Source organism: Carya illinoinensis, chromosome 2 (assembly GCF_018687715.1).
Source record: "Carya illinoinensis cultivar Pawnee chromosome 2, C.illinoinensisPawnee_v1, whole genome shotgun sequence".
NCBI lineage: Eukaryota > Viridiplantae > Streptophyta > Magnoliopsida > Fagales > Juglandaceae > Carya > Carya illinoinensis.
The window spans coordinates 19,791,131-19,812,950 of record NC_056753.1 but is presented as its reverse complement, the minus strand read 5'-3'; the positions used below and the strand labels follow the sequence as shown (position 1 = coordinate 19,812,950).

Here is a 21,820-nt window from a genome sequence, read left to right as displayed (position 1 = left end):
TGACCTTTGCATGATTTTATTACAAACATCTGGATCTACCTCATTGAGTAATGCTTCATATACAGTCACTTTTATATTATTTCTGTATATTTCACTGATGTGAATGATTACATCAATTTTTTTAATACACAACTAATCACATTATTTAAGTGTGCAAAAGTGTATGCAAAAGTATATGCAAAAGTGACCATACATAGAATTTTTATTTTGTCAAAATTTTACCATCAATGCATTTGATTTGATTTAATATGAAATTCCGGATTATCTTTCTACTCCGTTTGATTATTTCCGCTTCGATCTCTCTTATCATAATGGATGATCATAAGTGTTGCACATAGGTTTAAGTACTACATTTGAGCCTATATATACTTCAAAGGGAAACAGTAGGAATATCATCAAGAAAAGTCACTGATTCCCATTTTATTTTTTATTTATATATATATTTTTTATTTCATTGTAAAGGAAGTGTTTTTAAATGAGTTTATGATTTTTTTTTAAATGTTTAAAGGGATTTAAAAACTTCTTGAAAAAAATACAAAATAAAAAAGAACATTGCACTTCTCGGTAAGAGTCCTCATGAGCCACTCTCGGTGGCTTTAGTAGACCTTACTTTTTTATTTATTTTTTATTTTTTTAGCATTAGATATCTTGGAATAACATCCCTACTAATCCTAAGGGTGCACAAGCCTTCGGTAAGGAGTTTCTTGCAAGCGCATATCGAGTAATTCAAAGAAAAAATCCCTCAGTCCGATGGTTGTTAGAGATTATTTGCACTTGAAGAGATTTGAACCTTAGTCTTCGGGGAGTATACTCCCAAAACCAATGCCTTTACCACTTGAGTCCAAGGCTTAGCAGTACCTTACTTTAAAAGGAATAGTCAATATTATAACTGGAGATTCTTAAAATCATCACAAGGATGTAACTTTCTCATTCTCAAATAATATGAGATGGTATTCAGCATCTTCCATTATTCAATTTGAGCTATTATACAATTACTTAACTTAAAATATAAGTTACAATACACATTCTTGTTAAAACCCGAACATTAAAATCAACACTAAATAGTTGATCATATCGGGCAGAGTTTAACATAATGGGTGAAATACAAATGATATTTCAAAGGGATGATTAATTTGTTCGTAGGTTTTATTGTAAAAACTATGATTTGGAAAAACGATTCAATTCATATAATTTAGCAACTCAACATTAATTAACTTGGATCAATTAGAAATTCATAAACCGATTTCAGTGATTGTTTTTTTTTTAATCTTATAACTGTGGAACTCATTCATGTGTAGTTTGCATAGTGAGATGATATGAGATAGTTTTAGATAAAAGTTGAAAGTTGAATAAAATATTATAAAATATTATTTTTTTAATATTATTATTGTTTTAAAATTTGAAAAGGTTAAATTATTTATTATATTTTATATGAGAATTTAAAAAAATTGTAATGATAAAATAAGATGAGAATGAACTATTTTTGTATCATTCAGTTGATTTCAATCAATTTTCAGACTCATTCAAGCAACTCAAACTGATTAAAAGTTGTGCTTATTTTTTTGGCTTGTACTCTATTGATAAGCCTTTTTTTCTTTTTTTTTTTCTTTTTTCTCATGTACAAAAATATGAGATAGCTGAACATATATTAATTTTTTCATTCTTGTATTCATATGAATAATTGAAAACTAAAAGATAAAGATGAGATTTTTAACTTTATTTGGTTGAATACAAAAAATAAGGAGAGAAATGAATTTATCTATCTATAATAATAAATGTCTATCATATTGCTATAGGAATAAACAGTGAATTTCTAATTCCGTTTTTTTTTCCGTGTAAAAGATTTACACTCCATTTACATTCCGTACAAAACACAGCGACGGGGTGGTCCCCGGCTCTATCGACCCCACGAACGCCGTCACGCAACGACGAGGGTGCTTCCCCAACACAACACCGTCACGTACAAAACATAACGACGATGGTGCTTCCCCAACACTGTTTCGGTCACACAAGGTGCAAACCCTTTGTCGGAATTGGTAGACACAACGGCTTTTTGTGGCTGAGCCGGTAGACGCCCGGTCGTGCTCCTTTATCGGAACCCACGAATAAGTGGCACCGGAGATCGCATCCGGTGGATCGCACGGGAATGCCGTTGATTGGTGGGAAATCTGTGCACGCCCTTCACGGCTCCATCGAACGAGGCCACCCTGCGTAGCATCATAAAAAAGCCCCTCAGCTTCCCGACCTCCACGCCCTCCAGCACACTCGAGCTCCACGCGAGGAACCTCATATCCGGGTTGCTGAACAAAGACTCGGTTCAACGCCTAGGATTGAAGAGCGGAGCCGTCGACGTGAAAAAATAGAGGAAAGAAACAAAATAAAATAAAGAAGGAGAAGAAGAGAAGTAGCGGTGCACGGATTGATGAAGGGGATGAAAACAACAGGAATGAGGTGGAGAAGAACAATGGCGCGAAGGAGAAAGAATGAGAAGAAAAGAAGAAGCCCTAATGGCTGGATCAAACGACGCCGTTTGGGAGGAATTTAGTGGGTTGGGTTGAAGGCTCACGGGTTGGGCTAGGTTGAAGGCTCACGGGGTTGGGCTGGGCCCAAAAGAAAAATAAAATACACTCAAACAGGCCCAGTCCAAAAATGGAAAAGTTCAACAAAAGAAAAATGCACAATAAAAAAATTAAATAAGAGCCAAATAAAAATACTACAACTCAATATTAATAAAATAAAATAATTAAAATCCAACATTAAACTAATTTAAGTAAAGATTAATTTAAATATAAAACAATAATTAATACTAAGAAAACACATCAAAATAAATTTTACAACTTAAAATTCATAAAATAAATTTTTTCATTCCTACAGTTTTTATGCTATACATGAAACATTTCAACTTTAAATTATAATAAAATACTAATTATTTTTTTATTTTAATTTTTTTTGTAAATTAATTATTTACAGATTTATTCATTTTCTAATTCCATTAAATATATAGCATATAGGAGCATACTAATTATTTTTTTATTTTACTTTTTTTATAAATTAATTATTTACACATTTATTCATTATCTAATCCCATTAAATATTTAACATATAGGAGTAAGTTTATAGAGACTATTGCAGTACAAGTTTCAAAAAAATAGTGAATGATTCAACTTGCTGCAGATCCAGAAATATTCAATTAGCAACAACACAAAAATTTCAATGTTCTTTCTATTGACCCTGTGCAATATGACCGAGAACTATAATGATCATAAAAAAAAAAAAAAATCTGTTTGTATTTCTATTTTTTTGTTCAAATTTGCTCTAAACAAATTTTTTTATAAGACAATTAAAAAATACAACTAAGCAAACGTGCAAAGGCCTCCACTAGTGATATTATATATGTGAGTATACATAAAATACTATTATAATAAGAAAATAAAATAAAATCAAGAAATAAAATCAATATGTGTTGTAAAAGAGGCTTTTACACCCTTCAATAGAAAGCTATCACATCAAATTTTTATTATAACTAAAAAACCCACACAATTAAAATTTATAATTTTTATTTAAAAAGTGACAAGTAATAGTGGTTACCAGCCATCGGACTCTATTGACGGGCGATCAGATTCCGACGACTAGTCATCGAATTTCGATGACCTCTCATATTAGCTGGCGCTACTCTGAGTGATGGACGGAGTAGCAACTCGAAAACTAAAGCCCTTATCAATATAACTTGTATTAGAATTTTTTTTATAAGTTGAAGTTCATATTTTAAGGTTTTAGAATTATCATTTCAAAAGAATTAATTTAGTATGATTTAATTTAGTATATAATTGGTAGAACGATGAGATGGTAGTGTGTAATTGTAGCATTTAAAAATTACTTTCGCATCACATCCTCGACAAAAGTGCATCTTTATAAGAGTGATGTAACTATGTTTTAACTTATGCCTGTGTATCATCTTCTTTTTCTTATATTAGTGATGAAGAATAACAATTCAAGAGTACAACTTTTTCATGAAATAATAATTATGCAAAAGGCAGAGCAAAAGTTTAAATATTCATCCGCACAAATAAACATACTCCAACTGCCCTTGCTTAGAGAGAGAGAAAAAAAAAACCGAGACTTTGACAAATTCAGAGATTAGACGAAGTAGGATTTGGTCATGTTTAAGGATGTTGCAATCGTGACAAAATCCTATCATGATCTAATTTCTGAATTTGTCAAAGTCTTGGTTTTTTTTTGTTTATATTAAAAGCTACTGAAACCAGCTGCAGGTACACTGTTACAGTTGTGCTTGTTTGTTTTTTTCCAGCGTTGTTACAGTTCTAGTTTCTAGGCAAATATTGTTGGCAAACTTTTAATTTGCAAAGAAAAACACAGTTAAAAGTAAAAGAGAGAGAGAGAGCTCTCCGAGGTCAACTATTACAGGTGACACAAGTCAACAAATGTTTTTCTTTCCAAATGTTCTTTTTCCTTTCTTTGGCTGTGGGTTTTTTGGTATCTGGAAATTAACTTTCTAGTTATATGTTGTCGGATTGGTGACGGTGGCCGGCGAAGGACCAGTCTGTCGGGAAGCTCTATTCTTTTTCGGGAATTATCTACAAAGATCTTTTTCGAAGGCTAATGGCTGTGAGTTTGTTTGCTTTTCTTCATCTTCTTTCTATTGTATATATGATCCTTTTCCTTTTCTTGGTGGGTTTCGAGTTGCATTTGTACCTTTCTGCCTATGGCAAGTATTTGGACTCTATCCTTTGATGTGTTTGTCAATAAGAGAAAAATGGCATCGTAAAGTTTGGTTTAGGAATTCAGGTAAGTTTGTTTCTCTCTTTTTATTCCTTTTGTTTCGGAACAGAACAGAACAAAGAAAAGAAGATTGATACATGGGTTCGTGGAAAGTTCAGTTTTGGATTTAAGTTTTGATTAATTGCACGAATTCTTCTCATCATTATGGGTTACAGATCTTTGCAATCCCCGGAACTTATCACAGAAATTGAAGCGTAGGTTTCAAAAATCATAGAATCTGCATTGGCCATGATTTTGGGTTTTTTATTTATTTGCATTTTGATTTGTCTAAATTTGAAATAAGCTCAAGGATATTTGGGGTAATGTACTTATCTAAGAAGTGTATAACAGACTGCATTTAGTGGGTGGATGTATATGTTAATGTGAATCACAATATACTCATTTGTGGTTGTCCGATGCCTAAGTTGCAAAAATACAAGGGCCTTCAACATTAGAAGTTACGATAACTAGATAATAAATTCTCTAAATCATTTGGCCTTATCAATGTTTATGATCTTTCCCACCGTAAATTCCATCTTTCTCCTGTAGTTATCTTTCCTGCTATGTATTTATCAAAAAAAAAAAAAAAGTTATCTTTCCTGCTATGTGTTATTGCTGATAGAATCTGTAGCGATTCTACTGTCTCAGTGGATGCATGAGGCACTCAGGGTGCCGAATTGAATATGGCAGAGAACCCTCAAACATGGCAGATGTTTGTGATACGGGGACTGTGACAAACAAGCTTGCTTCAATAATAACAACCACATCTGAAGTGCATTATTGGGAAACTCATTCTTGTTAGGTTAGCCCTACATTGTCTCGTGGGGACCTTCTAAGAAGTTCCACATCATTACACTTTTTGGATTTTTTGGAGCTTTCTTTGGGTGTCAATTTTTTTTTTTTATAGGTAAACAAAACTTTATTACTCAAAGAATAGGCCTAGCCCAATATATACAAGAAACAGCCCTAGTTAAGCGGGCGCAAGAGAGACAAGGAAATCATGAAGGACCATCCCATTGAAATCAACAGCTATGGTCCAATTACATAGTGTACTAAAAAATAAAGCCAACAACTCCTCTAGCGATCTCTCCTTGCCTTCAAATGTCCGTGCATTCCTCTCCTGCCATAAACACCACATGATGCACAGTGAGATCATTTTCCAAACTGTTGAGATCTGAGACTGACCTATGTTTGACCAGCAGGCCAAGAGTGCCACCCCGGCATGACCCAGCCCAACTCCACTCTACTAAGCACCTCATCTCACAAAGTCCGTGCGATCTCACAATGTAGCAAAAGATAATCTATTGGCTCGCCCCCACCCCTACATAGACAACATCAATTTGCTATGATAACCCTCATTTTCCTCAAATTATCAGTCATGAGGATTTTACCCAAAGATGCTGTCCACACAAAGAAAGCCACCTTGAGGGGTGCCTGTGTCTCCATATCTTTTTCCAAGGGATTCGATTGTTGGGATCTTGAGAAAGAGCACTATAGAATGAGCAAACTGAAAACACACCTTTCTCCTCGTGGAGACCCACCACAACCCGTCTTATTGTAGATTACTTGGCTTCACGAAATGCAGGAGACTGTAAAAATCCTCCCAATCTTGCGCAACCCTGCTAAAGTTGATATGTCAAGATAAGTCAAAAATGATGAATGAATGGCCGAATGGTTGGCCTTGTGATTTCTCTCTATTATATAAATTGTACAAGGAACTCTATACATGGAAAGAGCTACGTATATGCTACTGTTATTCCTATACAATCTGTCAAATATTAAGCTAATTACACGGAAGAGTAAATCACGGAAATAGGTATGAAACAATAATGGAAACAAATATGGACAGCAAAGCTGTCCATTGACAGCCCCCCTCAAATTGATGCGGGTTGGTCAACAAGCATCAATTTGCTACTTAGGAAGCAGTGTCGATGACGAGTAAGGGCCTTAGTGAAGATATCAGCAATTTGTAGTTCAGTGGAAATGTGTGGAAAAGTGATAACACGAGCGTCGAAAGCTTCACGAATAGAGTGATAGTCAACTTCAATATGCTTGGTGCGCTCATGATAGACAGGATTGGCCGTGATCTGAATAGCACTTGTATTATCGGCATGTAAAGGAGTAGGATCGGTCTCAGAGAAGTCTAACTCAGCAAGCAATCCTCGAAGCCAAATAATCTCGGAACAAGCAAGAGACATCGCTCGGTACTCAGATTCTGTAGAGGACTTAGAAACTCTATCTTGCTTCTTACTCTTCCAGGAGATCAATGCATCACCTAAGAACACACACCAACTAGTGATGGAGCGACGTGTATTAGCACAACCAGCCCAATCAGTATCGCTATAAGCAACAAGATGGGGAGAATTTCCTGCAGGAAAGAATAAGCCATGGGCAGTTCTGCCCTGAACATAGCGTATGATCCTACGGACAACAGCCAAATGGAGATGACGAGGAGTCTGAAGAAACTGGCTAACTTGCTATACAACAAAAGAAATATCTAGTCTAGTGATGGTGAGATAGACAAGGCTACCCACCAATTTCCGATATAAACTAGGATCAACAAGTAAGTCACTCTCCTCTTTACGAAGCTTGATATTTAACTCCATGAGAGTATCGACAGAGGTAGCTTCCTGCAGTCCAGCTGTAGCCACCAAATCACTAGCATACTTGTGTTGATTAAGTGAAATACCAGAGGAACTACGATGCACCTCAAGACCCAGAAAATATGTGAGAGACCCAAGATCTTTCATATGAAAGGATTCTGAGAGATGAGTCTTAAGCTGGACAAGTAAAGCAGAATCAGAACCAGTGATCACAATATCATCAACATAAACCAAAAGGACAACAATACCCATGTCCGATTTCCGAAGAAATAATGAAGTGTCATACTCGCTCTGCTTGAAGGAAAATTCTAGTAAAGTGGTTCGAAATTTATCAAACCAGGCCCTCGGAGCTTGTTTGAGACCATAAAGAGAGCGACGAAGTTTACACACATGGGAGGGCGGAGAGGGAAACAATCCTGGGGGTGGCTTCATATAAATACACTCTTTAAGATCCACGTGAAGAAAAGCATTCTTAACATCCATCTGATGTAGTGACCAATCATTGGAAGCAGCAAGAGCTAGGATCGTACGAACAGTGGTCATCTTAGCCACAGGAGCAAAGGTCTCCTCATAATTGACTCCATATTCCTGATTATTCCCAAGAGCAACAAGCCGAGCTTTATAACGATCCAAACTCCCATCAGAGCAAACCTTGACTGAGTAAACCCATTTGCAACCCAGAGGAACTATAGTGGAAGGACAAGGCTCAATGTCCCAGGTGTGATTGGCTTCTAGAGCGGCAATTTCTTTCTGCATAGCTTGTCGCCAACATTCATGCTTGACAGCATGTGAGTAGCATGTAGGAATATCAAAATTGGACAATGCAGCAGTCAGAGCTGAAACAGAATTTCCAGAAGAAAACCCATACCTATCAGGGGTACAGACACTCGAGAAGAGCGACATACTAAAGGCTCTGGAGGTGCAGCAACTGACTGATTTCGGTGTATGTTAAGATCAGATATCGGGTTAGCCACCGGAAGAGATTGTGAGCTGGAGCGTCTCGTATACACCATACCTGGTTTAAAGCGAGAACTGACATGATGAAGATCTGAGAGCTGCTGCTCAAAGGAGGGAAGGACCACGGTAGAAGAAGAGGGCACAGATGACACAGGAAAGAAATGTTGATTTTCAAAGAAAATAACATTTCTAGAAATGCGTGTACGATGTAAAGTAGGATCATAGCAAACAAATCCCTTTTGACACACATTATATCCCAAGAATGCACATCGAACAGATTGCACAGATAATTTATGTCGCTCATGAGGAGGTAAATGAATAAAACATACACAACCAAAGATACAAAGATTATCATAACTAGGTTATTGAGCAAATAAGCGGAAATAGGGAGACTCCATTTGTAATACTTGGGAAGGTAAACGATTAATCAAATGAGTAGCAGTTTTTAGAGCCTCAACCCAGAACATGGATGGAACAGAAGATTCTAACAAAAGAGTACGTACCACATTAAGAAGATGACGATTTTTGCGTTCGGCTACTCCATTTTGTTGGAGAGTAGCGGGACATGAACGTTGGTGAATAATACCTTTAGAAGCCAAAAATGCTTGAAACTGAGTAGACAAATATTCCCCACCAGAATCTGTGCGTAAAGTCTTAATAGTCGCAGAAAATTGATTGTCAACATACGCTAAAAATTCAGTGAAAGTACGAAAAACCTCAGATTTAGAACGAAAAAAATAAACCCAAGTGAATCTGCTATAATCATCAATGAAAGTCACATAATATTTGAATTTGTCATGTGAACTAATCGGGGAAGGTCCCCAAACATCACTATGAATAAGATCAAAGCAGTTAGAAGCTCTACTGGCATGCAAAGGAAATGGAAGAATTTTGCTTTTACCAAGTTTACAAGAATCACATTGAAGAGATAAAGAAGAACGTTCTTTATTACCAAGAAAGCCAGAATGCAATACATGAGATAGGATTTGAGTATTGGGATGGCCTAAACGACGATGCCACACCATACTTAGATCAGGAACATTATTGCAAGCAAAAGACTTAATAGAAGAAACTGGAGAAAGAGATGGAACAGGTACAAATAGTGGAAACAAGCGCCCCACTTTAGGTCCCTTCGCGATTGGCTCCCCCGTTACCTGGTCCTGCACAACACAACCATCACCAGAAAAATTAATAGCACAATTGTTATCAACTAATTGACCAACAGAAATGAGATTTATGGAAAGCTAAGGAGTAAGAAACACATTAGTAAATGTAGACGAGGCATCTCCGACAGCAACTATGGGTAGAGAACTGCCATTGGTAGTTTGAATAGCAGAGTGACCAGCATAGGGCCGAACATGACACAAAGATGTGGGAGTATTCGTCATGTGATTAGAAGCCCCCGAGTCTACATACCAAAGTGTAGTAGAATTGTTACCTTGAAAGCCCATCGCAGATAATGCTGAAATGAGCATCTGTTGCACCATTTCAGGGGTGCAGTAAGTGGCGGCAGGAGATGCAAGAGCAGAAGAAGCACCTGAGGAAGAGTCATGTGCTACAGAAGTTGCTGCGGGAGGAACAGTAACAGTCGTCTGAAAAGCTTGGGCCTGACGATTCTGGGGACGGATACGACATTCTGTGATAATATGACCATTTTTCTTGCAATAAGAACAATAGTTTTTAGGACAATTGGCAGCAATATGCCCATATTCCTTATAGCAGAAACACTGCAGATTTTTAGAAGTCAGAGAGGATCCTCGTCCTTGGGCAGCATAGGCCACAGTTGTCGTCCCGGAACTGCCATGAGATTGCTCCAGAATAACTTGAGTACTGAGACGTTGTTCTTCGCGAAGTAACTCACCAAAACAAATATCAAGAGAGGGAATAGGAGATCTGTTCAGTAAAGAGGAGCGAACAGATTCATATTCCGGGCGTAGTTTCATAAGAAACTGATCATGCCGGCTAGTCTCATGAAACTTCTGAATAGTCGAAAGAGCGGCAACAGGAACATCCGCTATAACCAAATCAGTATATTCATACCAAAGAGTAAAAAATGCCGAGTAGTAGTCTTGTATGGAAAGACTACCATGTTGAAACATGGCAATTGCATGTTCCAACTGAAAGTGACGAGCATCATTATCTTGATGATAAACCTTCTTCAAGTAATCCCACATGGATTGAGCGGAGCGATGTGCCCGCAAGTTGGTAACAATATGTGGCTCCACTAAACCAAGAAGCCTAGACATAATCCGAGCGTCAAGAACAGCCCATGAAGGAGTAGTCTTGGGCTTGTCAGAAGTGGATGGTTCGGCGACATCGGTACCATCAATATGACCCCAAAGATCTTTTCCCTGTAGGAAAAGTTCAAACTGAAAAGCCCAAGTAGAGTAATTGTTGCCAGTAAACTTGACACACACAAGTGCAGAGTCCATTGCAAGCAAAAAAAATTCCGAGGCAGCAAAAAAAATATCCAAAAATTGAAAGAAACCGAGAGAAGGACCTGCTGCCGACAAAATAATAGAAGCCCAAAAAAATATCCAGAGCAAAAAAAATGCCGAAACCCCCAACTCCAGGAAAATAAAAAACGACACCCAAAAAAATAAGTAGGAGAACGAAAGAAATACCCAGACTTTAAACAGAAGATGCCGAAGGAGACCACTCCAGGAGAAAAACGTGTCGATAGGCTGAGAGGGTGCCTAGAATGCTCAAACTGAAACAGAAACTGCCGAGAAACACTAGCCTAGAAACAGAATGCCGAAAAACACAAGGCTGGAACGTCGGACATGAAATACCAAAAACAGAAGATGCCGAGATGTGTTGTCGAGACTCAGAAGACGCTGACACACCAATGCCGACACACAAAACCGAGAAAAAAAAAAAGACCAAAAATATTCACGTGGGCGACAACAAACCGAGAGAAGAAAAAAAAATTTTCAACTTGCTCTTGATACCATGTCAAGATAAGTCAAAAATGATGAATGAATGGCCGAATGGTTGGCCTTGTGATTTCTCTCTATTATATAAACTGTACAAGGAACTCTATACATGGAAAAAGCTACGTATATGCTACTGTTATTCCTATACAATCTGTCAAATATTAAGCTAATTACACGGAAGAGTAAATCACGGAAATAAGTATGAAACAATTATGGAAACAAATATGGACAGCAAAGCTGTCCATTGACATGATATTCCAATGAAATTGCCCACTCGATATTCCCATAACATCCGCCACTAAAGCCTCTTTGACACTGGCAATTTGAAAAAGGGAGGGAAATAACTCTTGTAAAGTCATATCATCGCACCAAATATCTTGCCAAAATTTAATCCTAGCTCAATCCCCCAACTGAAAGCAGGTGTGTTGAAACAAAACCTTCCAACTTCTTCTGATATGTTTCCACAACCCCACTCTATCGGCTCCTCTAGTTTCTTAGTACACCATGCCCTCCTTATGTCAACATATTTGCACCCAATCACCCCTTGCCACAAGGCTTCCAGCTCTTAAATGTATCTCCACAACCATTTACCGAGAAGTGCCCGATTGAAAGCCCTCACATTTCTAATACCCAGACCACCATTGGATAAAGGGCGGCAAACCGTTTCCCACTTGACCAGATGGTGTTTGAACTCTTCCCCCAAACCATCCCACAAGAAGTCATGTTGGTGTTTCTCAATACAGCCTACTACACTTGCAGGAATAGGAAATATAGATAGAAAATAAGTAGGAAGGTTAGAAAGAGTACTCTTGATCAAAGTGAGCCTATCACCTTTCGACAAGTACATTTTCTTCCAGCTCGCTAGCATTCTCTCTATTTTCTCAATCACTGGCTCCCAAAGGTGGGACGATCTTACCCCGACCCCCAGTGGAAGACCTAGATACGTCAATGGAAGGGAAGTTACCGTACAACTTAACGAATGAGCAAGTTGCCGTAATTAAGGCACCACTCCAATTGGTACCATCTCGGACTTATTAAAATTCACTTTTAAACCAGACATTGCTTCAAAACAAAGAAGCATTGCCTTCAAAGGCCGCAACTAATTTTGATCTGCATCACAAAGGATAAGAGAATCATCTGTAAACAATATATGAGAGATATTAATAATGCCTCCTTCCAGATTTCCAACCGAAAAACCATTTGCCATGCCATTACGAGTCAAAGCCGAAACCATCTTGCCTAGAACTTCCATCACAACAACAAACAATAAAGGCGACAACGGATCGCCTTGTCTCAGGCCTCGCAAACTATGAAAGAAGCCAGTTGAGCTTCTGTTTACCAACATGGAGAATTTAGCCTTTGAAATGCACCAACGGATCCATGACCTCCACCTCAGACCAAAACCACATCTCCAAAGAAGATAGAGTAAGAAATCCCAGTTAACATGATCGTATGCCTTCTCCATGTCTAGCTTGCAAATGATCCCTGTACCGCCTTCCTTCATTCTACTGTCCACACACTAGTTCGCAATAAGGACCACATCAAGGATTTGCCGACCTTTAACAAAGGCAAAGGCATTTTGAGGCTTAGTGATAATCTTCCCCACCACCTCGCTAAGCCGGTTCGCTAGCACTTTAGAGATGATCTTGTATACACCACTCACTAAGCTAATGGGACGATATGCACTTACCTCATTAGCCCCCCACCTTCTTCGGGATCAAAGCTATGAAAGTAGTATTTAAGTTTTTTTCAAAATTTCCAGCCCCGTGGAGTTCTTGGAACACCTTCAAAATGTCTTCCTTTACTACATCCCAGCATTCTTGAAAGAACCCATAGAGAACCCATAGAGAACCCATCCGGCCCTAGCGCCTTATCCTTAGTCAATTTCCGCACAACCTTTGCCACCTCCTCTTCCTCAAAAGCCCGTTCCAATCGAGATACATCACTCGGTCCAATAAACCATCGGGGAATGGCCGCCAACTCATCAGTTTAGTAAGGAGTTGCTCATAAAAGCCAACTATATGGTCCTGAATAGCCTGCTCCTCCCTACACTCAGCACCACCAATTTTCAGCATCTCAATGTTATTGTTTCTCCTGTGGGAATTTGCAACTCGGTGGAAGAACTTGGTAATACGATCTCCTTCCTTGAACCACAAAGCTTTGGATTTTTGCCGCCACGAAATCTCTTCTTGCAGGATAATTCTCTCAAGCTCCTCACCCAACAATGTCTTCCGTTCTAATTCTGCTTGGGTAAGAGATTTAACCTCTTGGTTCCACTCAATTTCCTGAATCTCCCTCCTCTTTCCTTCTTTGTTTTCCCCAATATTGCCAAAAGATTGCGTATTCCAAAGTTTCAAATCTCTTTTTATCGCTTTTAATTTGCCAACAAGAATGAAACTAGGGGTACCTAGAAACTGATATGAGACCGTCCACTGTCTTGCCATTTCCACAAAGCCCTTCGACTTTAACCACATGTTCTCGAATTTAAAATACCTTCGCCCACTTCGCAAACCGTCACAGTCAAGCAAAATAGGCTAGTGATCTGAACTAATACAAGGCAAACGCTTTTGCCAAATGTTGGGGAAATGGCTCTCCCACTCAGGAGAAACGAGAAAATGATCCAAACGAGACAATGTCTGATTGTTAGCCCACGTGGCGGAGCCCCCGGCTAAGGGCAAATCTACCAAATTCAAATTAGAGATGCACTCAGAGAATTCAAACATAGCTGGCCTCTCTCTTCTATTACCAGAAGATTCACTTAGAAATCTAGTAACGTTAAAGTCTCCCCCGATACACCAAGGGAGATTCCACCAACTAGGTACTCCGGCTAGTTCTTCCCACAAAAGTACTTTGTTGCTGTCCAAGTTTGGACCGTAAACTCCTGCAAAAGCCCATAAAAAGTTATCGGACACACTCTTGAACAAGCATGCTACTGTGTATCTCCCTATGAGCATGTGCATATGCTCTTCTCTTCTCTTTACATATGCTCAAGGTTTGGGTTATGAATAGGTGGAACAAGTTTTACCTTGTTTTTCTGTCTTGAGCATGTGCAACAGTACGTCTGTACATCTCAAAAAAAAAAAAAAAAGAGAGAGAGAGAGGGAGAGAAGAAAAATCCAGTTCAGATGTCTTCATAGCTCCGTACGGTGTAAAAGTTTTTGAAGAATTGGGTGGAAATTGTTTTATTAGAGATGGTACTGGGGTCGGAGATTCATTTTTCAAAATATCTCTTTTCTGTTATCAATTTTTTGTCTTCATCTAGATGTTGTGGATGTTTGTTCATGAAGATGAATATTGTAGTCAAATATTTAGGGTCTCTCTGTGTGAGGTGTGACTATGCAAAATTTTTTATTATTTATATTCTCATTCCTCTGATAAGCAAGCTTTACTTGGCCTATGATTTTATTTTTGTGGGTGTTAAATGATAATGGTTCCTGTTTTGGAACAAATCCTGATATACAATAGTTACCGGCCTTAGTTGACCTTTGGACACCGAGTCAGTAAAAATGATTGAAAGAAGCAACCAAATAGCAAAAGAAACCGTCTACCTTTTCTTGTAGCCCTTCATATGTATAGAGAATAAAATGTTACTTCTGTCAGAAGGCATGGCTAGGCACAATAAAGTAATGCTGATTGCGTGGATGAGAGTGTTCAGTAAGTTTGTCACACTGGAGACCTTACATGATTTGTGAATAGCATCATGAAGCTGGTAGATTATTTATAATTCAGAGAACCTTTGTCCTGACAGTATTCTCCATTGTTTCACTTGAGATTTTGATGATTTATGATTCGTTTTGTAATCTAATCATAATGATCCAGTCGAAAAGAAATTTTGGGATCTATGACAAACGCTATGGCAACCTGTGCCTACCAATTGTGCTATTTTTGGCTGCTTATATTGAAAAGGTGTATGCTATTGAATGTGCAGGATACAAACTTGCCAACAAATAGAGAGAAGATTGCATATATTTTGGCTCTTCCCCTGCTATATTATCATATAAAGTATCACCACAAAATACTAAGTATGGGCGTGGATATGCACACACCAATATATGAACATTTTTCCATTCTAGAAGTGTTGACATATACAACAGATATACCATATATTTGGGAATGATTAGTATACGCTATTATTTCTAAATTGAAAGAAAGCTGTATCTCAAAGTGTATTTGCTAAAGATCAAATCAGATATGTTCTCTTCTTTTTTTTCCCAAGCCAAATCAGAAATATTAACAAGCAGTGTATGAGAAATGAACATTTTTTTCCATTGTAGAAGTGTTGGTGCCACTTAGATGGCTAAAAGGCTCTTTGAATCCACATCTCTTGGTTTCTGGATTACTTTTGTAGTGCTATTTGAAGGCCTTTATGCCACACACGATCCACATGTCATAATTTGATTTCTAAGATTTGAATTTTAAAATTTATCTTCCAAATCAAATTATGCCACGTGGATGGTGTGTGGTGTAAAAGCCTTCAAACAGAATTATTCTTCAATTTAATAGGTTCATGCAGGTTGAGAGTGTTTTCTACTTATTTAGAAACTTAACTATTCTGAATAACAACCGTTCTGAATCCCAAATATTATGAAGTCGCATTTGTACAGCTGAGTTAGAGTTTACCTTGTGATTCTTACTTTATTGCTAATCTTCACACATGTTGGCTCTGTCTCAGAGGATCGTATATTCAAGAAACTAAATGTAGCATTTGAGAACGGTCTAATATTACTCCAGATTTACTTGTGAAATGTGTGCATATTTAGTCTTTTTTTGTGAGAGAAAACTTCAATAACGGAGATAACTTCATGTCAAAGAAACAGATCATTCTTCAGTAAATTCTTATTCATGCATTTATGTCTATTTAATTATTTAGCTTTAAATTCTTCCACACTAGAGTGAGGAGTCTGGAATATTTACCACCTTTAAATGACAAAGCTCTTGTTTGTTTATATATCTATTCTGCGTAGATGTGAATCCGGGTGTCTTTATAAAGATATTTCTTGTCTCTGTAATTTTGCAGCATAACTCCAATGTGCCAGAGTTCGGTAAATGGGAAAGCGAAGTCCCATACACGGTCTATTTTGATAATGCAAGGAAGGGTAAGAATGGTGGAAGCAAGAGGGCTGAGGTAGAAAGGCCGGAGCATGAGCGCAATAGAAGCCAAGAAGATACTGAGTTAAGGATGGTAGCTGATTCGACATTGCAAGATGACACTGCAGGCCTGAGGGCTGCTTTGGAATTTCCCAATCACAATGGTGGTGTACGATCTAGTAGTAACAATGCTAAACAGGTAGCGCCTAAAAGCTCAGAAGCATTAAGGTCAAAGAATGAGCAACATTTGAGCCGGGAAGGTGGTGACCTAAGGAGATATAGTGATTCAGCAATGCCCCGTGAAGCTGTAGGTCAGAGAGTATTATCAGATTCACCTCTTCATCATCGTGTTGGCCTGTCCACTGGCAACATCCCTAAAAGGGCTATGCAGCAGAGTTCAGGGTCTGATCACAGCATTGAGCACTCACCTCTGCACCAACATTACCAGCCAAGGATTGGAGGAGGCAAAGGCAGTGGAGTGTCTTCTCCCTCATGGGAAAGGAAGGGTTCGTCTCAAGGTAGTAGCCATAGCTTAGCTCCATTGACTCCAGGAAGATCTCGTCTAAGATCAGTTGCTCGAGACAGTGAAACTGTAATTACTTTTCTCAATTTCTTCTTTTCTACTTTCTCAAAACTGCACAACCGCACTTATCTATATTTCTTGTTAATTTTTTATTTATATTTCTTAAAGGTGAAATAATATCATAAACCTATTTTATTTCTATGTTTGGTTGCTGAAGTCACAGGAAAGGTAAAGAGAAAACTTGGAATCTCAAGTTGTCCTCTTCAACACTGACTGGTTTTAAGATTTTTAAGTTCAAAATATTGTCTTGCATTGAAGGAAAAAAGACGTAGGAGGCTGGACCAAAAGTCACTAATTTCTTCTAAGAAGGCTCATCAAATTTATCACAAACAAATCTTATGAAGTGACTTTTGATTTTGCCTTATCATTTCCTCTTTCCTTATTCTACCTAGTTTGTTCTATTAAAAATGTTTTGTTTTAAGCAGGTTGGGCGAGGACAAGTGCAATTTTTTTAAGTGTTATTTTTGTTAAATTATTACCACAGACCATATAATTTTATCATAGCTTCATTTGAAGGATTATGATTTTAGTTCCGATTTGGCAGCCTGATCACAGTGCTGCTGTTCCAAAATTTGGTGACTGGGATGAGAGCAACCCTGCATCAGCTGAAGGTTACACTGCGATTTTCAACCTAGTGCAACAGGAGAGGCAGGTTGAGGCAGGAAATGCACCAGTTGTGGCGAGTGGAACTCCTTATTCTAATGGCATTCATATACAATCTGATAATAAAAATTCCAAGGTATGTGGTGCTCTTATATTAATGTATAAAATACCTTATTGATTGTTACAATTGAAGGCCTGCTGTCAGTTACTGATATCATGGTCAAAAGGGGCGTGTGCAATCGGTTACCTACATAATTTCCGAAGCATTTTTTTTTTTTTTGGTATTCTATTGAGCCACCTCATTATTTCGTTTTATTTTATTGATCCATCCCAACCCTACATACTAAAATGACCTTTCATTGTTTCTTCTATGACATACCCATTTGATTTTTTGACATTAAGAGTAAAAAAAGGATTGAAGATGAAAGATTTCATACCATTTATGATTATAAATTCATTACAGGAAAATAAATTTTCATCTTATAGTGGTTATTGATTTCCCATTACTTGTCTTTTTGGTTTTCCTACCACTTAACTCTTTTATCATTATTTTTCCAATGTAGAAAAAAAGACTGTTCATCTTATTGTAGCTATTGACTCTTGATCTTAATTACTTACCCTTTTGACTTCTTCACATCTTATTTAATTTTGATGTTTGTTTGAGATATTAAAATTGTCATTCCAACCCAGAGTTAGGGGTTGGCTCAAGTGGTAAAAACCTTGGGGTTGGGGGTATGCGCCCTCAGGTCTAGGGCTTAAATCCCCTTGGGGTGCAAACAATGTCTAGAGATTATCGGATTAGGGGATTATTCCCTTGAATTACCCAAGGTACTTGCAGGAAATTGCTTGCTGAGGGGTTTTGTACCCTTAAGATTAGTCGGGACGATGTTCTTGGATACCCGGTGCCAATAATAATAATAATAATAAAGGATATCAAAATTGCCATTCCTCAAAGATTATAATAATAGACTTGCAATTTAAACTTTCGCGACACAAATTTTAGACAACTAATGCAAGATAGTCAGGTAATCCGACTAGTCTCAGTTAAAAATCAAACCATGTATGATTTATTTCTCAACTGCAACTATCATGGGGAATTCAATTGTCTGTCACCTCATCTCGTTCTGTTAGTTAATGCAAAAAGTTTCTGAACTCTCTTTTTTTCATAGGGCTGTTGCTGCTTTCCTTGGGCCAGAAAATGATATATGGTATATGTGGAGAAGTAGAAAGCGGCTGCGGTGTATATTTATATAGCTGGAGTGACTTTTTATGCACAGAGTAACGTCTTTATTGAGTGTATTGTTTCACTTGGGAGTGCATTCTTTCACTTGTTAATGGATGTGACCTGAAAGAAGTTGGGATTTTGAAGGAAAGGCATTTCATTGCCCAGAATAAAAAAAAATAAAAAAAATGTTTTGAGTGGGGAGCAGTAACCAGGTTTTCCGTTTTCTAGTTTATCCTGTGTAGTTTATCCTGTGTGACTATATGTTACGGTTACTCTTTACCATAAATGTTTAGTCGTTCTATGTGCTTAAACTGCCCATTTCCAGAGATACTTCTTTTCTTTTTTTCTTTTTTTATCCTAATCAAGCTTGCATATATTATGATAAATAAGCTACAAAGTTTAAGCTGAATCATTTCCACTATCAAGAAACAACAAACACCTAGATGGTAAATTAAGGGGTATACAGCCAAAAAGTTGGTTGCAGTAAGGCCTGCAACCCGATGACATCAAACTGGGTCTGTGCCTGGCCCGACCCGATCGGGCTGCCAAAGTGCACCAAACGAGCTAAATCCTTCGGTTCCGGTAATTTCCTTTTCTTTTTTTTTTTTTTTAAGTGTTTGGTGTTTTGTTTTGGGGGGGGGGGGGGGGGGGGGGGGGGGGCCCGGGTGGTGTTGTTGTTCTTGGGTTCCCTGTATAGTACGCAGTGGGTTACTCAATCAGAGTCATTCCCTCACAGGCACAGGTTTTCATCTTTTAAAATTTTAGTAGTACGCATTCAACCTTAGAATTATAAAATCAAGGCAACCTATCCTTTAAACGTCATGACTCTACGTTTCAGTTCCAGGCAAAAAAACATGTATACAAGCAGCACCAGACAAAAAAACCTAATAATAATAAAAAAAAAATGTAGATAAGCAGCACAGAATAACGATGATTTCACAATTGAAGCCCAATCGCACCGGGCCTCGTTTGGTTATATAGTTCAGATTAATTAAGATGAGATATTTTGTTGAAAGTTAAATAAAATATTGTTATAATATAATTTTTTAATATTAATTTTGTTTTGAGATTTAAAAATGTTAAATTGTTTATTATATTTTATGTAATAATTTTAAAAAGTTGTAAATAATTATATGAGATGAGATAGTTTGGTTTTGTGTAACCAAACTAGTCCTAAATGGGAACAAATAACAAGTCCATCTTCCAAGTATTGTTCTACTTTCTAATAGAGAAATGATATTTGTAGTTATAATTATACATGTATCACACAATCTTTTTGAAAAAATTAATAAATACAGAATTCACAAAAAAAATTAATTTTTTAATAATAAATCTCTCTTTTTAAAAAAGATTGCATAACGTTTACACATTCTATAACTATATCTAGCGTTATTGATCATAAGAAGTGGGCAAACTACATATAATACAAAGATTATGGCTTTTAGCAAATTTAACTTCCCCTCAAATGAAAGCTTTTAAATTCCTGAAAAATAAAACAAAAGCCAAATAAAACTCCTGAACCATAAGTCATAGTGGTATAAAAGTGAACACAGATTAAGGCATGTTTCGAAAGGGACATTATCTCATCTCATTTCAAACTTTTTCTAAATTTTTCTTCTAAATATTACTCAAATATAAAAGTTTTTTAACTTTAAAGAAAAAATAAAAAATTATATTCTAACAGTATTTTTAACTTTATAATATTTTTAATTAACCATTTTTTTTTTCAAAATTTAATAAAATATTTTAACATAAATTAATTTCACTATTATTCACAAATTATCTTACAACACTATTTATAAAATTCTCATCTCATCCATTATCCAAACTATCCTTAACTGTCCCAAAGTTACATAAAACAAGCTCCATGTAGAAGAAAATATCAGAAATCTCAAATCCCTTAACTTGACCTCGCTAGCTAGGGGTATGCATTCGAATTGGAATTTTTTTTGGAAATCTGGGTGAATCTAGGCAATTATCCAACCGGATTGGACTTGGGCGAGTATAATATTATTCTATCTACTCGGATCTGGTTATTTAACTAGTTATCCATAATCGAGTATTTTTTTTAAAAATATAAATTTTGTTTAAAAAAGACGTCATTTTGCATGTACAAAAACTAGAGTTAAAAAGAATTAGAGTTAAAAAAAAATAGAGTTAAAATTGGATACTGGTTACAATTTGAGTATCTGGTTCCAACTCGCCTGAGTTGTAACCAATTTAACCCGGATGGGTTATCTGGCCCATTTAAAAAAATTCAAATACAAATCTGTCTCCATATCAGATGCACACCCCTACCGCCAGCACATCTATAAGAAAAAATCTATTTATAAGTACAATTGTGTCATAATTTATGCACCAATCTAATATGATTAGTAAAAAAGTTGATTTTATTGAAAATAGTGCTAATTTAAATTTTGAATATGAAAGAATTAGTATTACTATATAAATTAGTACACGACTTTACTTGTATATAACAAAACTCCATCCATAATGGGCATAATATAAAGTTGAAAAAGTGACCTGAGAGATTACAGCCCAAATTGTGTTGCCCTAAGTTCTAAATCGAAAGGACACTCTGCTAGGGGGACGTGAGTGTATTTGGAAATTTTTTTAAAATATTTTTTAACATCTTAAGCATTATAAAAAAATAAAATACAATTTTATTAATGGTTATTTTCTTAATTATTAAATAAAAAAAATGAAGGGTTCAAACTCGGCATTACAAGCTATGCTACTGACTATATTTTGCTTTCCTGAAAAGAAAAATTCTTCTCATCAATTACTATTTACCACTTCACACCACACGCCTATAAAAAATACCTGAAAAACCAAGACTTGCGTTTAAACAAGGCATGACGTTTTGGCTTTAGTTAGTCGTCTAGAAATGTAGGAACTCCTTTCTTTATTAGAAAAGAACTTTTTCGTGTAATAAAATGAGTAATTCAAACGAGGTTATTTACTCTCATCTAGACTTAAACATGGACCATAAACTTTCAAATGAGAAATTCATGTCCCCTATTTTGAATCCACATTTAAGAAAAGT

General features: G+C 36.8%; 1 protein-coding gene across 5 annotated transcripts; it reads left to right on the top strand.

Annotated features, from left to right (window-relative positions):
- The first annotated feature begins 4,285 nt into the window (after positions 1 to 4,285).
- On the top strand, positions 4,286 to 19,100 carry LOC122300267 (RPM1-interacting protein 4-like). Of its 5 annotated transcripts, XM_043110784.1 has the most exons (6): positions 4,287 to 4,425; positions 4,561 to 4,626; positions 5,428 to 5,581; positions 16,293 to 16,955; positions 17,491 to 17,685; positions 18,719 to 19,100. In XM_043110784.1, exons 4-6 carry the CDS (start codon positions 16,455 to 16,457, stop codon positions 18,749 to 18,751), a joined length of 729 nt encoding a protein of 242 aa, XP_042966718.1. In that variant the 5' UTR covers positions 4,287 to 4,425; positions 4,561 to 4,626; positions 5,428 to 5,581; positions 16,293 to 16,454; the 3' UTR covers positions 18,752 to 19,100. The 5 variants fall into 5 exon arrangements, with proteins under 5 accessions (XP_042966715.1, XP_042966718.1, XP_042966716.1 ...); XM_043110781.1 differs by lacking the exon at positions 5,428 to 5,581 and having other exon boundaries at positions 4,286 to 4,425; XM_043110782.1 differs by lacking the exon at positions 5,428 to 5,581 and having other exon boundaries at positions 4,342 to 4,425; positions 4,555 to 4,626.
- The last annotated feature ends 2,720 nt before the right edge of the window (positions 19,101 to 21,820 follow it).